The following is an 18,954-nucleotide window of genomic DNA, read 5'->3' as shown; positions in this document are numbered from 1 at the left end:
AATTCTAAATCACTAATGCTGTGTCATTATTAAAATCTTTTTTAAAATTACTATTATTCACCAACGTATCGAGAATGTGTGATGGAGAAAGTGGTTCATCTTCCATCTTCAAATGGTATTTGTATTGATCCTGAAGGAATTATAAATTTAATATTTTTTGAGGAATGAAAAATTAATTTGATATTAAAAAAACAATTAAAAAAAACTAAATAATAAAATAGTAGTGTTGAATAAACAAAAGAATAAAAAAGGCAGTGAAATTTACAACCTATTTCATTTGTGTTGCAAATTTAAAATGTGAATCTTTTTTTTTTACAATTTGAGAAATAATTTATTTTATGTATTTTTTTTAATCTTCACCAATTATTTTATCACTAATTTCCATGTACCTAATATCATCAGGAGCAAGTCTTAATAAAGCCAATGTATGAATATGTTGAACTCTAAGGAACTTTAAATATGGTCTAAATAAAGCAACATAAATTAATAGTAATAATACACAAGAGACTGATAAAATTGAAGTTAAAACTAGAGTTGACCATTCTTGATTTGCTAAATAATAGGAAAAATAGAATGTGGCAATGTCTAATCCAAATGTCATAATTGTTGGTGAAACAGTTTGTAACCATAAATATTCTTCGCTTGTTTTTGATCTTTCAATTGGATTTGTATAAATCATTTTTAATGTGGTCTTTGTGTACAAATCAACAATCCAATCCAATCCCAAACCAACATCATTATAGTATGGTTGTTGATCTACTGTTAAACATTGAGATTTACTTAACATCCAACAACCATCTTTACTGAATGAACCTTCCGTTAATGGCCTAACGTCTTCAAAATATGGTATTGTTTGATGATTTGTTTGAAATCGTTCAACTGTATCAATCATTGTTTGAGATGATTCTTCTTGATTTGAAAATAATTCTGAAACGTAATAATTTATAATACGACTTTGTAATTGTTGTAGGGAATTTTCAATAAAATTTCACTACACAGCGCAGTGAATTTTATTATTTAATTTCACTACAGTAGCGTAGTGAAAAAAAAAAAATCACTGACCCTAAATTTTTTTTTTTTCAAAAAAACAAATAAAGTTTATTAAATTATCTTTTATTTGATTATTAGTTCTATTTAAGTTTTTTTATTGTTTTTTTTTTTTTTTTTTTTTTTTTTCTCATTTTTTTTTTCGTTTTTGTTTTTCATTTTTTTTTTATTTTCATATTTTCAATTTAAGGACAACAAATAACAAACATTAAAGAAATCTAAAACTTCAAATATTTATCATTTGAAAATAATTTAATTTAAAAGAAATGTGAAGAGTTTATATTATTTGTTATTAATGAATTACCAAAATTAAAATACTAATTGGGTATTAATTTCAAAAGATGAAAGAACAAAAGCAGCAAAATTAGATAGTGAAGGTTTCTTTCAAAACAATTCTAAGTGTTACTCCAGTTGTTATCAATAATAAAAAATAAATAATAATAATAATAATGTGATATCATCAGCTCAATCTTCACCATCATTAAGTAGTGCATCGACACCAATTCCAACTCCATTAAATACTAGTAGTAATAATATTGGTGGTAATACTACTACAAGTGTATCAGTTGGATAATCCCCAACAATTAGGGGTATACCATCATCACCAGATCAACAAGTTTTATTCAACGCAAACCATCAGTCGGTGCAATATGATGCCAAAATTAAATTCTTCTTTGAATTGATCAACTGATTTCCTTGGTAAAGAAAGAAAAAATCATCAATCAGCTTCATCTTGATCATTATCAATATCATCATCATCACAACAACAACAACATAATAGTAACAATCATCCAAAATGATTGATGAAGCACCTGAAGTATTATCACCATTTGATATTTTACAATTAAAAGTTAATGCAGAGAATTCTTTATCTTCCTCACAAGATTTAAATCAACATAATGTAACAACGGCTAGTCAAATTTTACAAGAAATTAAACCAAGTAAAGAATTAACTAAACAAGAAACTGAAGCATGCAATTCCAGAGGAACCAATTGAAGAATGTAATAAATCAACTACAACCACTGCAATTAAGATCATCTTCATCTTCTTCATCTTCTTCATCTTCTTCAACAACAACAAAAACAACAACATCACCACAACAACAACAATTAGATTCGCCATTACTATTACCAGTTAATATTATTAATATGCCAATGGATGATGATGAACGCTGTGTAGTGAAATTTTATTGAAAATTCCCTACAACATTCAAAATAAATAAATATAATTCAATAATAATAATAATTTAAAAAATTAAATTTATTTAAAATTATTTATTTTTTTTTTTTATTTTTTTTTTTATTTTTTATTCAATTAAAAATGAAATTTTTTTATATTTAAACACACACAGACCACTATTATTTTTTTTTCATATTCATAAAAACCAATAAATTAATAATAACACACAATGATATTAACTATAGTAATAATAATTTTAACAGTAATTTTTGTAAATAAATATTTATTAAATAATGGTGGTAAAAATGATTTACGAAAAGTACAAGGTCCATTCAATTTACCATTATTAGGTGCATTATATGCATTTGATAAAGAAAGATTTCATAAAAGTTTTGATAAATTTTATGACAAATATAAAGATTTTTATTTCATTAAATTTGGTCAACATGATTGTATTGTTTTAAATTCACCAAAATTAATTAAACAAGTTGTAATAGAACAAAGTGATAGTGTTTTCGAAAGATTTCATACACCATCAATTAAAAGATACGCTCAAGGTAAAAGTATTTTAGGATGTAGTCCTGATGAATGGAAAAAGTTAAGATCATTCATTGTAATTTCATTTTCAAAAAATAAAATGGGTCAACAAGTATTGGATAAAATATTTCATACTCAATATTTAAAATTTGAAAATCATATTAAAAAATTAATCAAATCAAATAATAATATCGTATGTACCATCAAATCAATAATAATTATATAAATTACAACTGCACACATATTAATTTATTTATTTGTATAGGTTACATTGGAGCCTGAATTTAAAAGACTTACAATTAGTATTATTTTCAATTTTCAATTTGGTACAGATTTAGAATTTACTGATCCATTAATTGATTCTTTATTAGTGTGTACTGAAAAAATAATTGCAAGTTGTCAAAAAGCATCAGATTTAATGCCAATATTTGAAATATTTACAAGTGTATGTATTTTATTTATTATTATTATTAATAGTGTAGTATGTATAATTTATTAATTTGTAAATTATCGATTGACCGAACAGTATAAAGATATTGATGGTGTAGTTAAAGAAATGTATGCATTGGTTAAACCATTTTTAGAGAAATATTTAAAACAACACGACAGAAATAATCCAAAATGTGCATTAGATCATATGATAAATTGTATATTAGATCAAGATGAACCAAAATTAATTACATATGAACATTTGCCACATTTCTTAATGGATATGTTTATAGGTGGTACTGAATCAACTGCTAGAACAATGGTAATTATACATTAATGTGAAAGTGCTACCCAAACAATAGTTACTAATTATTTTGTTGTTTATATAAATACAGGACTGGTTTACATTAATGATGACAAATAGAAAAGAGATGCAAGATAGAATACGTACAGAATTATTAGATGTTGGTATTAGATTACCAGTTTTAGTTGATAAACAAAAGTATCCATTGTTAAATGCATCAATTAAAGAAATTCATAGATTAAGACCAATTCAACCTATTATTGCTTCACGTGTTGTTAATGATCCAATTGTTTTAAAACATGAATGTAGTGCCAAAGGTGAAAGTTATACTATTCCAGTTGGTACATTAATCATACCAAATGCACATTCATTCAACTTTGATCCACAATATCACAAAGACCCATTAACTTTCAATCCAAATCGTTACATTGGTGATAATCCTGAAATCCTTCATATGACATTTGATATTGGTATTAGAACATGTCCATTCATGTCATTTGCTATCGATGAATTGTTTATTATATTCTCTAGATTATTCCAGTCTTTTGAATTCCAACCAATTGACAATACACCAATATCAGAAGAAGCTTTTACAATTAATTCAATTAGACCAAAACAATGGTCATGTCAAGTAATTGAAAGAGATCATAAATAAATAAATTATTATACAACATTAAAATTAGATAAGGTATTTTTACAATTGTAAAAAAAAATTAAAAGATTTTTTTTTTTTTTTATTTTTTTAATTAAAAAAAAATCATTAAATGTTTTTAATTAACAAAAACAAATGAGTCCAAATTCCAAAAAAAACTATTATTTTCATTTTTTTTTTTTTTTTTTTTTTTTTTTTTTTTATTTTCAACGCTCGGACCTTACGAAATTTTACTTTGAATTTCCCACCCGAGAAAGTAATTTTCAATTAAATTATTTTTTATTTTATTTTTTTAAATTAAATTTTAATTTTTTTTTTTTGTTTTTTTTTTTTGTTTTTTTTGTTTTTTTTTTTTTTGTTTTTTTTGTTTTTTATTAACTATATAAATTTTTTTTTTTTTTTTTTTATTAATTCCATTTTTTCAACAACAGCAGAACAATAACAACAATGTCTATAACATTTAAAGTAGCAAATGTAAGAGAGAGTGAATTCAAAGGATTAGATTTTTCACACCAAAAATTGTATGGTGGTAAACCAAATGAACCAGAAAGAAAAGTAGTTAGAAGTAGTATCAAAGAAGGTATTTCAAAGAGTGTAGGCGGTAATTCATTTGTTTTAAGTTCGTTCATTGCGTATTCAAATCACCATTCTTTAATCATTCGTCCAGATGATATTTGGATGGCAATTTTGGTACAATTCTCGTCATATTTAAATGCCAACGCTGAACAATTAAGAAGTAAGATTGTTGATTTCCAAGGAAAAAAACAATTGGTAGTAAGGGGTGGTGGAAAATTGATGACAGCAGATTATCAATCATTAACCATTAGAATGACTCAAGAAATTGAAAAGAATATCAAAGATCCATCAATTAGAGAATGGGCAAACAAACCATTTTCAACTACAACTCCAAACGATACAATGGCAGCATCAATTGCATTAATGGCAACCGTTAAAAGTTACTTTGACTTTAAAATGTGTTTAATGTGTGGTTTACCAGAGGTAACATTAGAGGGTACCCTCGATGATTGGGTCGATATAAAGAATAGAATTGAAAAATTAAAAGAATTTGATTTCAAAGATAATAAAGATGGTTCAGTTATGAAAGATTGGTCTGAAATGCTCTCACCAATCATTGATAAAATCATTAGTTCCGTCAATGGTAAACCAGATATTGAATGGTGGAATCGTATTGCCAGTCAAGAAGGTGCAGGCTCAGGTCCACGTTATATCAGTGGTTGGATTACAGCTTTCTGTGTTTTTGATAATGATGGTAAATGGATGGGTAAAAATAAAGAAAGACATGAATTTGGAGGAGGAAAATTCAACACTGATTGGATCTTTGTCAATACCAATGACGTCCCAAGAGGTTTCCTCTTTGTACCTGTTAAAATCGATGATAATGGTACTGAATATAATACAGAATTCTTTGCTGGTCATATGGCTGTTTCAACTTTAAATAATTCAAAAACAATTAAACCAAATATTGATTGGTGTATTTTATTAGAATAAATAAATAAAAAAAAATAAAAAAAAATTTAAAAAAAAAAACAATTAAATAAATAAATTAATTAATTAATAAATAAATAAAATGTTTATTATAAAAAATATTTTGAAAATAAACTTTTAAAATTATTAAATAATAATTGATCATTATTTTTAATATGATTATAATAATATTTAACAATGTGAATATTTCCATTTTTAATTGCATTTAAAATTGATTTCTTTGTTATTTTAAATTGATTAGGACAAAATTTTTCAATTAATTTACAAATTTTAATATCACCATTAATAAATGATTCATAAAATATATTATCATCATCCTCTTCTTCATCTTCATCATCTTCTTCATCTTCATCTTCATCTTCATCATCATCTTGATAATAATAATTCTCTTTTGATTTTAATACTGGTATTGATTTAAGTGATTTAACCATTTCAAAATAATTATTAAACATTAATTCCAATTCTAAATAATTTAAATTTGATTTATTTGAAAAACTAAAAGTTGGAAAATTTAAAATTTTAAAATTTAAATTATCAATTAAAAAACAAACTAAATCTAATCTACCTAAAAGTAATGATTTCTTATGTAAAATATCTAAAAAATTATCAAATCCTGATGATGATGATGATGAATCATTATCTATTTTAAAATACCTTTTAGATATTGCTGTTGTTGCTGTTGTTGTTATTGCTGTATTATTAATTATTATAGTTGATGTTTTTACAAGTTTAATAAATTCATTAAATTGTTCAATATTTAATATCCTACAAATTAATTTCATTACGTTATTTGATAGTTTGAATTTTTCATTACTACTTTTATTATTTTTATTATTATTATTTTTATTTTTATCATCAATATATTGTATTATCCATTTTAATTGTTTAAAAAATAAATCAACTCTTTTAATATTTAAACAATATTCTAAATCTAAATTTAAAGATTGACAATAATCTATTTTATCTAATTGATTATGTGATAATTGATTAATTAATTCATTTAATATATCATCAAATGAATTTAAATAATCACTATCATTATAATTATTATAATTATTATTATTATTATTTTTGGTTTTAAATAAATAATCAAATGTAAAGAAATTTGAATCAAAGTGTTTTACAATTGGTCTATCTAAAACATGATGGAAGAATCTTTCTCTGGAAAATTCAAATGATTGATTTGGTCTTTCAATAATATATTTTAATAATTTTAATGATCTAATTGAAATAAAAAAGAATGAAAAAAGTTGACTATTTGAAAATGATATTGAATTTTCTTTTAATAATTCATAAATTTCAATAATATCTTTTATTTTGACACCTCTTATTCTAATTAAATTTTCATATAAAATTCTAATTAATGTTAAATAATTTGATGTTTTATTTTCATTATTATTTTCATTATTATTATTATTATTATTATTACTTTTAATAAATGAATATCTTGACAATAATAATTTTAATAATGATAAAACTGATTCAATATCGTTAACTTGATTAAATGATACTATTTTAATTTCATCATCATCATAATCATCGCCATAATCATCATTATCTTTGTAATAATAATCTTCTTCCTCTTCTTCATCTTCTTCTTCATCTTCTTCTTCATATTCATATTGATCATCACAACTAGTATATAATTGATCTTTTGTTATTATTGTATAAATTGGTTGATGAGTTAAATTTCTAAGTTGTCTCGAATAAGTGTAAGTTGGTAAAAAAATAAAACAATCTAAAGGAATATTATTAATAAACAATTCGATCAATTTAAAATTACATTTACAACCATCATTTAATTGTTCAATTATTATAGATCCTATTGTCGTAGTCGCTGATGATAAATTTGCTGATACTTCTAAATGCAATTTTATATCTGATGCTTTAATACTAACAATTTCATTTTCACTACTACTACCACCACCTTCACCACTACTACTACTACTACTACTACTACTACTACTACTACTACTACTACTACTACTACTACTACTACTACTACTACTACTACTACTACTACTACTACTACTACTACTATTATGGTGTTTTTGATATTTGAATAACATTAAATTATCATAAAAATTTGAACAAGTTATTAAATTAAATTGATTGAATTCTTTGTAATTATCATTTAAAAAATTGATTAATCTCATTAGATTTTCAAATTCATTTGGTAATTCAATTTTTGTAAATGGTTTTGAAATTTTTGAATTATTATTTTTTAATTGATAAAGTTTTTCAATATTTGCTTCTTTGATTGCTTCTTTAATTAAATTATCTATAATATCATCACTGTTATTTTCTTTTTTATAATTTTGATATTGTTGTTGTTGTTGTTGTTGTTGTTGTTGTTGTTGTTGTTGTTGTTGTTGTTGTTGTTGTTGTTGTTGTTGTTGTTGTTGTTGTTGTTGTTGTCGTTGTTGTTGTTGTTGTTGTTTTTCATTTTCTTTTAATATTGATTTTAGTTTTAATTTTAATTTTAATTGAAGAGTTGGTGAAAGAATTAATTTCTTCTTTTTTTCAAGTAATTCTAAAAACAATGTATTATTATTATAATTTTCTATTGCAAATTCTAATGTTGATTGATAAAGATTAATTGAAAATTGATCATCAATTAGTATTGATAATAAATCTGAATGTAAATTAAGTTTAATTGTAAGTTTTAATAGATCACATCTTTCAAAATCTTCTTTTCTTTTTGATAATAATAATATTAATATTTCTTTTAATTCCAATAAAATTTGATGTTGTTGTTGTTGTTGTTGTTGTTGTTGTTGTTGTTGTTGTTGTTGTTGTTGTTGTTGTTGTTGTTGTTGTTGTTGTTGTTGTTGTTGTTGTTGTTGTTGTTGAAATTTATTTAATTTTTTAAAAAATATTAAAATTGACTTTTTTGAAAATTTAATATAATCATTATGTTTAATTTTATTCTTTATTAGTGAGAATAAATTTTTAGATAACATGAATTGAAAATCGTGAATATCTTTAAATTTTATCCTATTATACCCATTAATTTTTGTATAGTCATTGTATTCAATCCATTCGTATGTGTTTTGGATTTTATTAATTATTTCATTTACCAAGTATTTATTATTAAATACTTTTAAAAATAATTTTTCATTATTATTCGCATTATTATTTTCAGTACTATTTAAATTAATATTATTATTATTATTATTAATATTATTATTATTACTATTATTATTATAATTATTATAATTATAATTCATTATTTTTATTATTGGTTGTGTGTGTTAAAAAAAATAAAAAAATAAAAAAAAAAAATTAAATTCGAAAAGAAAAAAAAAAAAAAAAAAAAAAAAAAAAAAAAAAAAAATAGATGTTTTTGTGTGGATGGTTTTTGGTTTTTGGAAAAAAAAAAAAAAAAAGAATTAATATATTATCATCTAATATTTATTATTTAATATTTATTTTTATTTTTATTAAATATAGATAAAAAAAAAAAAAAAAAAAAAATTTATATATGGTTTTAATAAACAAGTGAGACAGGGGAGAGGATTGAATTCAAATAAGTTTGCATATTATTCGTATATTTTTTAGATTTTATATATTATTGAATAAACAAAAACTGGTTATTTATTTTTCAGTTTTTGTTTTTTTTTATTAATTATTTTATAATTTTTTTTTTTTTTTTTTTTTTTTTTATATATTAAATTGAAATGATTTAATTATTATAATGGAAATAATCACCAATGAGATATTTTTGGATGCGAAAAAAAAAAAAAATTTGAAAAAAAAAAAAAAGATTAAAAAAAAAAAATCTATGCCCAAAAAAAAAAATATATTTTTAGGACGGATTCGCGAATATTACATTAAAAAATAGTAGTTTCAATAATAATAATAATAATAATAGTAATATAATTTATTTTTTAAAATTAAATAAAAAAAAAAAAAATTTGTATTGTATATTAAACAAAAATACAAAAAAAAAATATCTGTTGTCAAAAAAAAAAAAAAATTTTATGCTTGTGGACTTTTTCCCCCACCAAAAAAATAAAAAAATAAAAAAATTAAAAAAAAAATAAAAAAATAAAAAAAAAAATTTTTGGACTGTTACTTTCAATTATTTTTTTTTTTTTTTTTTTATTTTTTATTTTATTTTTTTTTTTTTTTCATTCTCATTTTTCATCATTCAAGGAAAAAAAAAAAAGAAATAAAAGCTTTTATTATAATAAATTAATAATAATAAATAATAAATAATAAATAATAAAAAATAATAAATTTTTTTTCTTTAAAAAAAAATAAAAAAAAAAAAACAAAAGAAAATTAAAAAGTAGGTTCCATTCCAAAACCAGTTTTTTTTTTCTTTTTTTGATTTTTTTTTATTTTTTTTTCTTTTTTTTTCTTTTTTTTTTATTTTTTTATTTTTTTTTTTCGCTTTTTTTATTTTTGTCAGCCCTATTTTCATTTAGAGACTCGTATCGTTTCGGCAATTCGACTTCTATCCCAAAAAAAAAATTAAAAAAAAAATTAAAATTAAAATTTAAATTAAAATTAAATAAAAATAAAAACAAAAAAAAAAAAAATCACAAACAGAAAAAGAGGTGACCACCAAACTTTTTTTTACCCTTTTTTTTTTTTTTTTTTTTTTTTTTTTTTTTTTTTTTTTTTTTTTTTTTCCCTCCATTTTAATTAATATGGATATAGGATTAATAACAAATAAAGAAGATGACGAAGAAAATGATCTTTCAATTAAATCACCATACTCAACAACAAAAAACCAAAATAATAACAAAACCAAAGATGAGATAATAAAAAAAGATTTTATTAGTAATATTAATTATAGTAATAATAATATTTATAGTAATATTTATAATAATATTTTTAATAATATATTTAATAAATTTAATACCAATAATAATAATAATAATACTACTAATAATAATCCAAATAATAATAATAATAATAATAATAATAATCCAAATTATAATAATAATAATCCAAATTATAATAATAACGATAATAATCCAAATAATAATAATAATAATAATAATAATAATAATAATAATAATAATAATAATAATAATAATAAAAATTATATTAATAATAAAAATTATATTAATAATAATAATATAAATTATATTAATAATAATAATAATAATAATAATAATAATAATAATAATAATAATAATAATAATAATAATAATAATAATAATAATAATAATAATAATAATAATAATAATACCAGTAATAATACCAGTTTTAATAAACAAAATAATTATAATAATAATAATTATAATTCCAATAGTAGTAGTAGAAGTAATAATAGTAATAATAATAATAATAATAATAATAATGATGATAATATTTATAATAATGGTAAAAATTATATTCCAAATAATGGCATCATAAATAATCATAGCAATAATGATATAAATAATTCCTATAATAATAATAATAATATACAGAATTATTACTATAAAAAAAATAATAATGAAAATAAAAAGAAGAATAATGATAATGAAAATAATAATTATCCCAACTTTAATAATAATAATAATTATAATAATTATAATAATAATGATAATATAATAAACAATAATAATAATAATAATAATAATAATATTAATAATAATATTAATAATAATATTAATAATATTAATAATATTAATAATAATAATAATAAAATAATCCGACAACATCCTTACATTAATAATGAAAATCAACAAAAACACCAAAAGAAAATTCAACACCAAGAAAATTCTAATTTTGAACAACTTGAAAAACCTGAACAACTTTCACATAATAGTGAAAGTAGTAAAACAACAATTTTAAACGAAAATAACAGTTATTTAAAAAATGATAAAATAATGTTATCTCCTACTCAACAACAACAACAACAACAACAACAACAACAACAACAACAACAACAACAATATTTAATTTCAAGTAGTAAATATGGTTACAATAATCAAAATAATAATAATAATAATGGAAATAGTAACCAAGAATCTATTTTAGAGAAAAAAAAGAAAATTAGGAAAACAAGATATTTTGAAAATGAATATCAAAAACTACATGAAAGTAATATTAAAAATATAAATAATAATAATAGCAATAATAATAATAATAATAATAATAATAATAATAATAATAATAATAATAATATTTATAATGAAGAAGAATTATCATTAAATACATCATCACCAATACAGAGTCAATCCCAATATCAAGTAATTTATCCACATCAACAATGTCCATCATCACCAACATCATCTTCAACATCAACATCATCAACCACATCATCATCATCATCATCATCATCATCATCATCATCATCATCGTCATCATCAACATCATCAACATCAACAATAACAACAACAACAACAATAACAACACAAAGTACATTTCAAAATCAAATTCAATTACCACAACCATCACCATATAATCAATTTACAGCAACATTTATAAATAGTTCAAATGGATTCATTAAAAAGAAAGAAAAAGATGCAAAAAAACAAATTAAAGTGGTTACAACTTTACTAATTCAACATTTAATTTCAAATAATGTAACTAAATTTAATGTACGTTTAATTGAAAGTTTATTAAATGTTGATTTCTTTAAATTAAAAGAAATATTAGATATTATGGAATGTTCAAAATTGGTTAGAAATGATAAATGTAATAATTATGTTTGGTTAGGTTTAGATAATCCTGAATTTCTAAATTTCGCTTTATCAACTTTTCACTCAAAAATTAATTTCATTACTAAAAATTCTGAATTTTTCTGTGACAATTGTAAATTAAATTCTGAAAATGGTGTAATATTAAATTCTCCTATTTTACAATTTTCAAATGTATCTCCAACTTTATTATCACCATCATCATCAACATCATCAGAAACAACAACATCAACATCTACAACTACCAATAATACTAGTACAACAACAATTTCACCATCATCAAATGTTAGTGTAAATAATTCATATAGTCTTGTAAATATGAGTGATCTTTATAATGGTGGTAGTGGTGGTGGTAGTAGTGGTGGTGGTGGTAGTGGTGGTGGTGTTAATAATAATAACAATGTACAGAATAATATTAATAGTGGAAGAAAATTTAGATATAAAGAAACAGAATTATCAACAACTGTTTCACAATTTTTGAAATTACTTTTATCTGATAAATGTTTAACAATACATGATGTTTGTTTTAATTTTAATCCAAATATTGAAAAAACTCATGATAATTATATATCATTAAGAAATAGTGCAAAAATTAAAAGATGTTATGATATTGCAAATGTTTTTGAAGCAATTAATTTAGTTCAAAAGTCAAAATCTGTTGAAGAAACTAGAACTCAAAATTATAAATGGATTGGAACAACTGTTTTAACGAATGAATATTGTCAAAATAATTGTCCATATATTTTACAAGAAAATTATATACAACAGCAACAACAATTACAATTACAACAACAACAAAATCAACCAAAACCACCTCGATAGTAAAAAAAAATTTAAAAAAAAAAACTAATAGTAACAAAACAATAATAACAAAAATATTTATTTCCCTAACTGAACCAAACTGAAAAAAAAAATAGAAAAGAAGAAGAAAAAAAAAAAACAGAAAATCGATGAGCCCTAACTAATTAAAAAAGAAAAATTAATAAAATCATTTATTACCATTTCTTTTCATACATTTAAAATTTTCTATTTTTCTATTTTTCTATTTTTAAAAACACTGGAAATTATTTTGGATTTTGGATTTTGGATTTTGGATTTTGGATTTTGAATTTTGAATTTTGGATTTTTTATTTTTTTTTTATTTTTTTCTTATTTTTTTTTTTTTGCACAAAAAAAAAAAAAAGAGAAAAAAAAAAAAAAAAACGATGGCCGAATCAGTTTTTTTTATTTTTTTTATTTATTTTTTTTTAAAAAAAAAACCAAATTGTATATTGCTGTAAAAAAAAAAAAAAAGAATAAAGATTCATTATAAAAGATAAAATAAAATGCCAAAAGAAACAAAAGAAACTAAAAAATATAAAGTAGAGGATGAATTTGCAAAAGCGGAGAAAACATCATTTGTTCATATACCTTCAATTAAATTAGATACATCAACACTTGCAAATAATTTTAAATCATTAAATAAAAATATAATACCAAGTGGTAAACTAGATTATGATAATGATAATAATGAAAATAATAATAATAATAATGAAAATAAACATATAGATAAAAGACCACAATTAATTTCAAAAAAAGATAAAAGAAAACAAAAAAAAGAAGCATTTTTACAAAGTATGTATTTTATTAAATTTTATTATAATAACCATTTTATATAATTAAATAATTAATTATTCATATTAAATTATTTTTAAAATTTTTAAAAAAAAAAAAAAAAAAAAAAAAAAAAAAAAAAAGAATTTAATCCAAGTTTAAAATTACAAAAAAAGAAACAACAAGATGACGATGAATCAAATGATGGATTAGGTATGGGTGGTGTTTTATCATCAATTGATTTATTAAAGGATTCAATGAAATTACAACCAAAAACTAAAGGACCAAAATTAACAAATGAAAAAAGAAAGAAAATGTCTTTAAAAGAAGCAAATCAATATAAAAATGTTTTATCACATCCATCATTTAAAGCAAATCCTTTTGCAACTTTACAAGAACATTTAGCAAACAGTGTTGCTTTACAAAATCAAAAAATTAAACAAGAACAAGATTTTAAACCAAATAATAATAATAATAATAGAAATAAATTAAAAAGAAAATAATAAAATGAATCATAAAAAAAAAAAAAAAAAATCCAGATTTAAATTATTATTTTTTTTTTGATTTAACCAATTCAACACTATTCACCACCTCTTTTTTCTCTCTCTCTCCCCCTTTTTCCTTTTTTTTTCAATTTTTATTTTTATTTTTTTTTTTTTTTTTAATTAAAAATATAATTATTATTTTTATTTTTTTGTTTTTTTTTAATAGAATTCAATTTTTTTTATTTTTTTTATTTTTTTATTTTCTTTAATATTATTTATAATTATAAACAGAAAAAAAAAATGAATAATGAAAATGATGATTTAATAAAATGTGAAATTAGAGAAATTACAAAACAAGATAAAGAATTTTATGAAAATAATGGTTATTTAGTATTAGATAATATTTTACCAAATAAAGAACAAGTTGAAAAATTATTAAAACGTGCAAAAGATTGTTTTAACAATGGTTTTGATAAAGGAATCGTACCAGATGAAGTAAGTTGGAGACCTGGACTTTCATTAGATGATAAAACTAGAGAAATGGTAAACTCTTGGAAAACTGATTCATTAATGGCTCAATTAATTTTAAATCAAGATATTGGTAAATTAGCTTGTGATCTATTAGATTGTAATAGTGTTTTAATTGCACAAGATGATATATTTTGGAAACCTGTGAATGGTAAATCAATTGGAATGCATCAAGGTAAACTATATATAAAATAAAATAAAAAAATATAAATAATATAGAAAATACTAATATATATATAATACATATAATCTTAATAGATTATCCATACTTTGAATGTATGTCAAAAAAAGTATTAACAGTTTGGATTGCATTAACAGATGTTTCAAAAGAGAATGGTACAGTTGAATTTATTGAAGGATCACATAAATGGAATGATTTACCACCAATTGATAATAATAATAATAATAATAGTGAATCATATTCAAATAATGAATTTCATGCACCTGTTGATTATTTAAAAGGATTAGAAGGTGCAATTAAATATAATGGGTTTAAATCAATCGATGAATTAACAATTCATCCAGTTACTGTGAAAGCAGGTGGTTGTTCAATTCATCATGGTAAATTATGGCATGGTTCAAATTCAAATCCATCATCATTTAAAGAACGTGTTAGTGTTGCAATTCATTTTGCACCTGGTGATAGTGTTTTCAGTGATACTGTTAAACCTTGTTTTTCATTTGGTCGTTATAAAATCTATGGTTCAAATAAATTAGAAGAATCATTTTATCCAATAACATTTTCAAAAACTTCTTATAAATCTCCAATAATTATTGATGCTGTAAAAAAATAAAAAATTAAAAATAAAAAATAAAAATAAAAATATAAAAATATATTATTTTATTTAATTGTTCTTTTTTTTTAGAATAAAGTGTGGTTAAAAAAACTGATAATACCATAAAAAAAAAAAAAAAAAAATTTTAAAGAATTAACATATTACTTTATAAATATATTTATTTATTTATTTATTTGTTTTATAAGGAATGTAATAGTTTATTTAATAGTAAATAAATTAGATATTGAATTATTTGAAAATATTGGATTTTTAATAATTGATAATATTGTACCAAATAAAGATGTACTGATAAATTACCACTTTGGACTTTACCTGATTTTTTTTAAAATTCCTTCTTTTTTTTTATTTTTTTAAACTTAATTGTATCTATTTTGGAATTAAAAAAAAAAAAAAAAAAAAACCTTTTTTTTTTTTGAATTTAAAATTGATCTAAATATTTTTAAATTAGAATAATAAAAAAAAAAAGGGAGTGGAATGAACCAAAAAAAATCAAAAAAAGAAATCGAAAGGTCGTAAGAAACTGGTCAAAATATCAATAAAAAAAAAAAAACCAGTTAATAATTAAAATTTCAAAAAATTAATATTTTAATTTTTTTTTATTTTAATTTATTTTTTTTTTTTTTTAATTTTTTTATTTTTTTTTTATTTAATTTTTTTAATTTTTTTTTTTTTTTTATTTCATTATTTCTTTTGTTTAAAACATAAAAAGACATATATGGGTAAGTCTGACAACATATAGGAAGAAATTCAACATTATAAATTTATTAATTGACCATTACACGCCACACACTCGAAAAATGAAATTGTAAACCCCTTTTTTATTTTTATTTTTTTTTATTTCTTTTTTTTTATTTTTTTTTCATTATTAAACAAAAATTTTTTTTTTTTTTTTTATTAATTTTTTTTTATTCTAAATTTCATTTTGCCCCAATAAATAACAAATATCTTTATTTTTTTGATTTTTTTTTTTTTTTTTTTTTGTAATAATTATTTTTTAAAAAAAAAAAAAACAATCATTTGTTTAATTTTTTATATTTTCCTTTTTAAAAAACACAAATAATAAAATAACGTTTATTCAATATTTATATTTAAATTTCTAAATTAGTTTATTAAAACAGATTATTATAAAAATAATTTATCTTAATTAAAAAAAAATAAATAAAAAAAATTAAATATTAATTTTTTAAAATTTCAAAAAAAAAAAAAAAAAATTTTTTAATTTCATAAAAAAAAATAAAAAAAAATGTCAACATTAGAAAAAGTTTCAGAAAGAATTAAAAATTCTTTATTTGTACCAATAGATAATAATAATATGCAAGATTCAATAAATTCAAATGAAGTTAGTGGTCAAGTAGCAACTTTATTTGCAAATGTACCATTAGGACCAGTAGATCCAATTTTAGGTGTTTCAACAGCTTTCAAAGCAGACACTGACCCAAGAAAAGTAGATACATCAGTTGGAGCATATAGAGATGAAAATGGTAAACCATACGTATTGAAATGTGTATTTGAAGCAGAGAAAAGATTATTGGGAGCACCAAAAGAGTATCTCCCAATCGATGGTATTCCAGAGTTCAATAAATTATCAGCCAAACTTTTATATGGAGATGCAATGGTTGGCAAAGAGAAGAGAATGGTAACAGTTCAAGCATTGTCAGGTACCGGTGCATTACGTATTGGTATCATTTTCATTCGTAAATATTTACCAGCCGGTACCGTAGTGTACATTTCACGTCCATCATGGACCAATCATCATAACATTTGCAAGGAGAGTGGTGTCCAATCGGCCGAATACGCCTACTACGATCCAAAGACCAAGGGTTTGGATTTCACTGGCATGATCAACGATATGAGAGCCGCCCCAAATGGCAGTGTCTTTGTGTTGCATCTCTGCGCCCACAACCCAACTGGTGTCGACCCAACCCACGAGCAATGGAATATCATCGCCGATGTCATGAGAGAAAAGAACCATATCCCATTCATGGATTGCGCCTATCAAGGCTATGCAAGTGGTGATTTGGACTACGATGCTTACAGTGCACGTCTCTTTTTAAATCGTGGTTTCGAGATGTTCTCTGCTCAATCATACTCCAAGAACTTCGGTCTCTATGGTGAAAGAACTGGTGCCCTCACCATTGTTTCTCATCGTGAAGATGTAATTCCAAAGATGTTATCTCAACTCAAAATGGATATCCGTGCAATGTACTCCTCCCCACCAACCCATGGTGCTCGTCTCGTCACCACCGTTCTCTCTGACCCAGAATTAACTGCACTTTGGGTCAAAGAACTTAAAGAAATGTCTGGTAGAATCAAAGATGTTCGTCAAAAGGTTTTAGATGCTCTCATCGCCCGTAAAGTACCAGGTAATTGGGAACATATCGTCAATCAAATTGGTATGTTCACCTATACAGGTTTAACCAAACCACAAGTTGATATCCTTGTAAATAAATATCATATTTATCTTTTAGGTAGTGGTAGAGTTTCTTTAGCTGGTTTAAATAATAAAAATATAGATTATTTTGCTGATGCAATTTTAGATGCTGTAACTTCAACTCAATAAAAAAAAAAAAAAAAAAAATTTAGAAAAAAGAACAAGAATTTAAAAATAAATTAAAAAATAAATTAAAAATAAAAAAAATAAAAAAAAAATTATAAAAATAGAAAAAAAAATTATAAAAATAGAAAAAAAAAAAAAAAAAAAAAAAAACATTTCACCCCCATTTTCATAAACATGTTCCATGATGAGTTTTTATTTTTTAATTTTTTTTTTTTTTTTTTTTTTTTTTTTTTTCTATTTTTAAATTATCACCATCACACATCATCCCTATCATTGATAACTTTAGATCTATTCATTAATAAAAAAAGTTGTCTGTTTTTAGTATTAAATGAAATTATAATAAAAAATTATTTTAATGAAAAAAAAAAAAAATAAAAAAAAAAAATAAAAATAATTTTTTTTTTTTTTTTTTTCCATCCTTAATCGCCATATGACAATAGTTATTTATTTTTGTTGATGACAATATAATTAAATATGTTGTAATAAAAAAAAAAAAAAAAAAAAAAAAAAAAAAAAAAAAAAATTATAAGACAACAAAAAAAAAAAAAAAAAAAAAAAAATATAAAAAAGTATATAATATTTTTTTTTTTTTTTTTTTTTTTATTTCTTTACTTCATATATTCAAATTTTAATTTTTATCTATAAATAAATCTACAAATTTTTGAAAATAATAATTTTTCTCGTACCAACTTGGT

At 21.3% G+C, this 18,954-nt stretch overlaps 9 protein-coding genes across 9 annotated transcripts; 7 read left to right on the top strand and 2 right to left on the bottom strand.

The window, feature by feature from the left end:
* Nucleotides 1-349: 349 nt before the first annotated feature.
* DDB_G0282503 (hypothetical protein) lies at nt 350-892 on the bottom strand (the record flags this gene model as incomplete). Its single annotated transcript, XM_634998.1, has 1 exon — nt 350-892. The coding sequence occupies one exon, from the start codon at nt 890-892 to the stop codon at nt 350-352; it is 543 nt and encodes a 180-aa protein (XP_640090.1).
* A 951-nt stretch (nt 893-1,843) lies between these two features.
* On the top strand, nt 1,844-2,044 carry DDB_G0282771 (hypothetical protein; the record flags this gene model as incomplete). Its single annotated transcript, XM_634997.1, has 1 exon — nt 1,844-2,044. One exon carries the CDS (start codon nt 1,844-1,846, stop codon nt 2,042-2,044), a length of 201 nt encoding a protein of 66 aa, XP_640089.1.
* A 412-nt stretch (nt 2,045-2,456) lies between these two features.
* Nucleotides 2,457-4,152, top strand: CYP522A1 (cytochrome P450 family protein; the record flags this gene model as incomplete). The annotated part of the gene is made up of 4 exons (XM_001134550.1): nt 2,457-2,957; nt 3,030-3,209; nt 3,291-3,515; nt 3,589-4,152. The coding sequence occupies 4 exons, from the start codon at nt 2,457-2,459 to the stop codon at nt 4,150-4,152; spliced, it is 1,470 nt and encodes a 489-aa protein (XP_001134550.1).
* Nucleotides 4,153-4,596: 444 nt separating this feature from the next.
* DDB_G0282767 (hypothetical protein) lies at nt 4,597-5,658 on the top strand (the record flags this gene model as incomplete). Its single annotated transcript, XM_634995.1, has 1 exon — nt 4,597-5,658. The coding sequence occupies one exon, from the start codon at nt 4,597-4,599 to the stop codon at nt 5,656-5,658; it is 1,062 nt and encodes a 353-aa protein (XP_640087.1).
* Nucleotides 5,659-5,744: 86 nt separating this feature from the next.
* On the bottom strand, nt 5,745-8,885 carry DDB_G0282501 (hypothetical protein; the record flags this gene model as incomplete). The annotated part of the gene is made up of 1 exon (XM_634994.1): nt 5,745-8,885. One exon carries the CDS (start codon nt 8,883-8,885, stop codon nt 5,745-5,747), a length of 3,141 nt encoding a protein of 1,046 aa, XP_640086.1.
* A 1,428-nt stretch (nt 8,886-10,313) lies between these two features.
* DDB_G0282499 (transcription factor E2F/dimerisation partner family protein) lies at nt 10,314-13,121 on the top strand (the record flags this gene model as incomplete). Its single annotated transcript, XM_634993.2, has 1 exon — nt 10,314-13,121. The coding sequence occupies one exon, from the start codon at nt 10,314-10,316 to the stop codon at nt 13,119-13,121; it is 2,808 nt and encodes a 935-aa protein (XP_640085.2).
* A 503-nt stretch (nt 13,122-13,624) lies between these two features.
* On the top strand, nt 13,625-14,395 carry DDB_G0282497 (hypothetical protein; the record flags this gene model as incomplete). Its single annotated transcript, XM_634992.1, has 2 exons — nt 13,625-13,913; nt 14,037-14,395. The coding sequence occupies 2 exons, from the start codon at nt 13,625-13,627 to the stop codon at nt 14,393-14,395; spliced, it is 648 nt and encodes a 215-aa protein (XP_640084.1).
* Nucleotides 14,396-14,677: 282 nt separating this feature from the next.
* DDB_G0282495 (hypothetical protein) lies at nt 14,678-15,699 on the top strand (the record flags this gene model as incomplete). Its single annotated transcript, XM_634991.1, has 2 exons — nt 14,678-15,056; nt 15,164-15,699. The coding sequence occupies 2 exons, from the start codon at nt 14,678-14,680 to the stop codon at nt 15,697-15,699; spliced, it is 915 nt and encodes a 304-aa protein (XP_640083.1).
* A 1,246-nt stretch (nt 15,700-16,945) lies between these two features.
* Nucleotides 16,946-18,262, top strand: aatB (aspartate aminotransferase; the record flags this gene model as incomplete). Its single annotated transcript, XM_634990.1, has 1 exon — nt 16,946-18,262. The coding sequence occupies one exon, from the start codon at nt 16,946-16,948 to the stop codon at nt 18,260-18,262; it is 1,317 nt and encodes a 438-aa protein (XP_640082.1).
* Between the last annotated feature and the right edge of the window lie 692 nt (nt 18,263-18,954).

This window comes from Dictyostelium discoideum (genome assembly GCF_000004695.1).
Source record: "Dictyostelium discoideum AX4 chromosome 3 chromosome, whole genome shotgun sequence".
Taxonomy (NCBI): domain Eukaryota; phylum Evosea; class Eumycetozoa; order Dictyosteliales; family Dictyosteliaceae; genus Dictyostelium; species Dictyostelium discoideum.
Note: the sequence above shows the minus strand (reverse complement) of the source record. Positions and strands in the feature narration are given on the sequence as shown.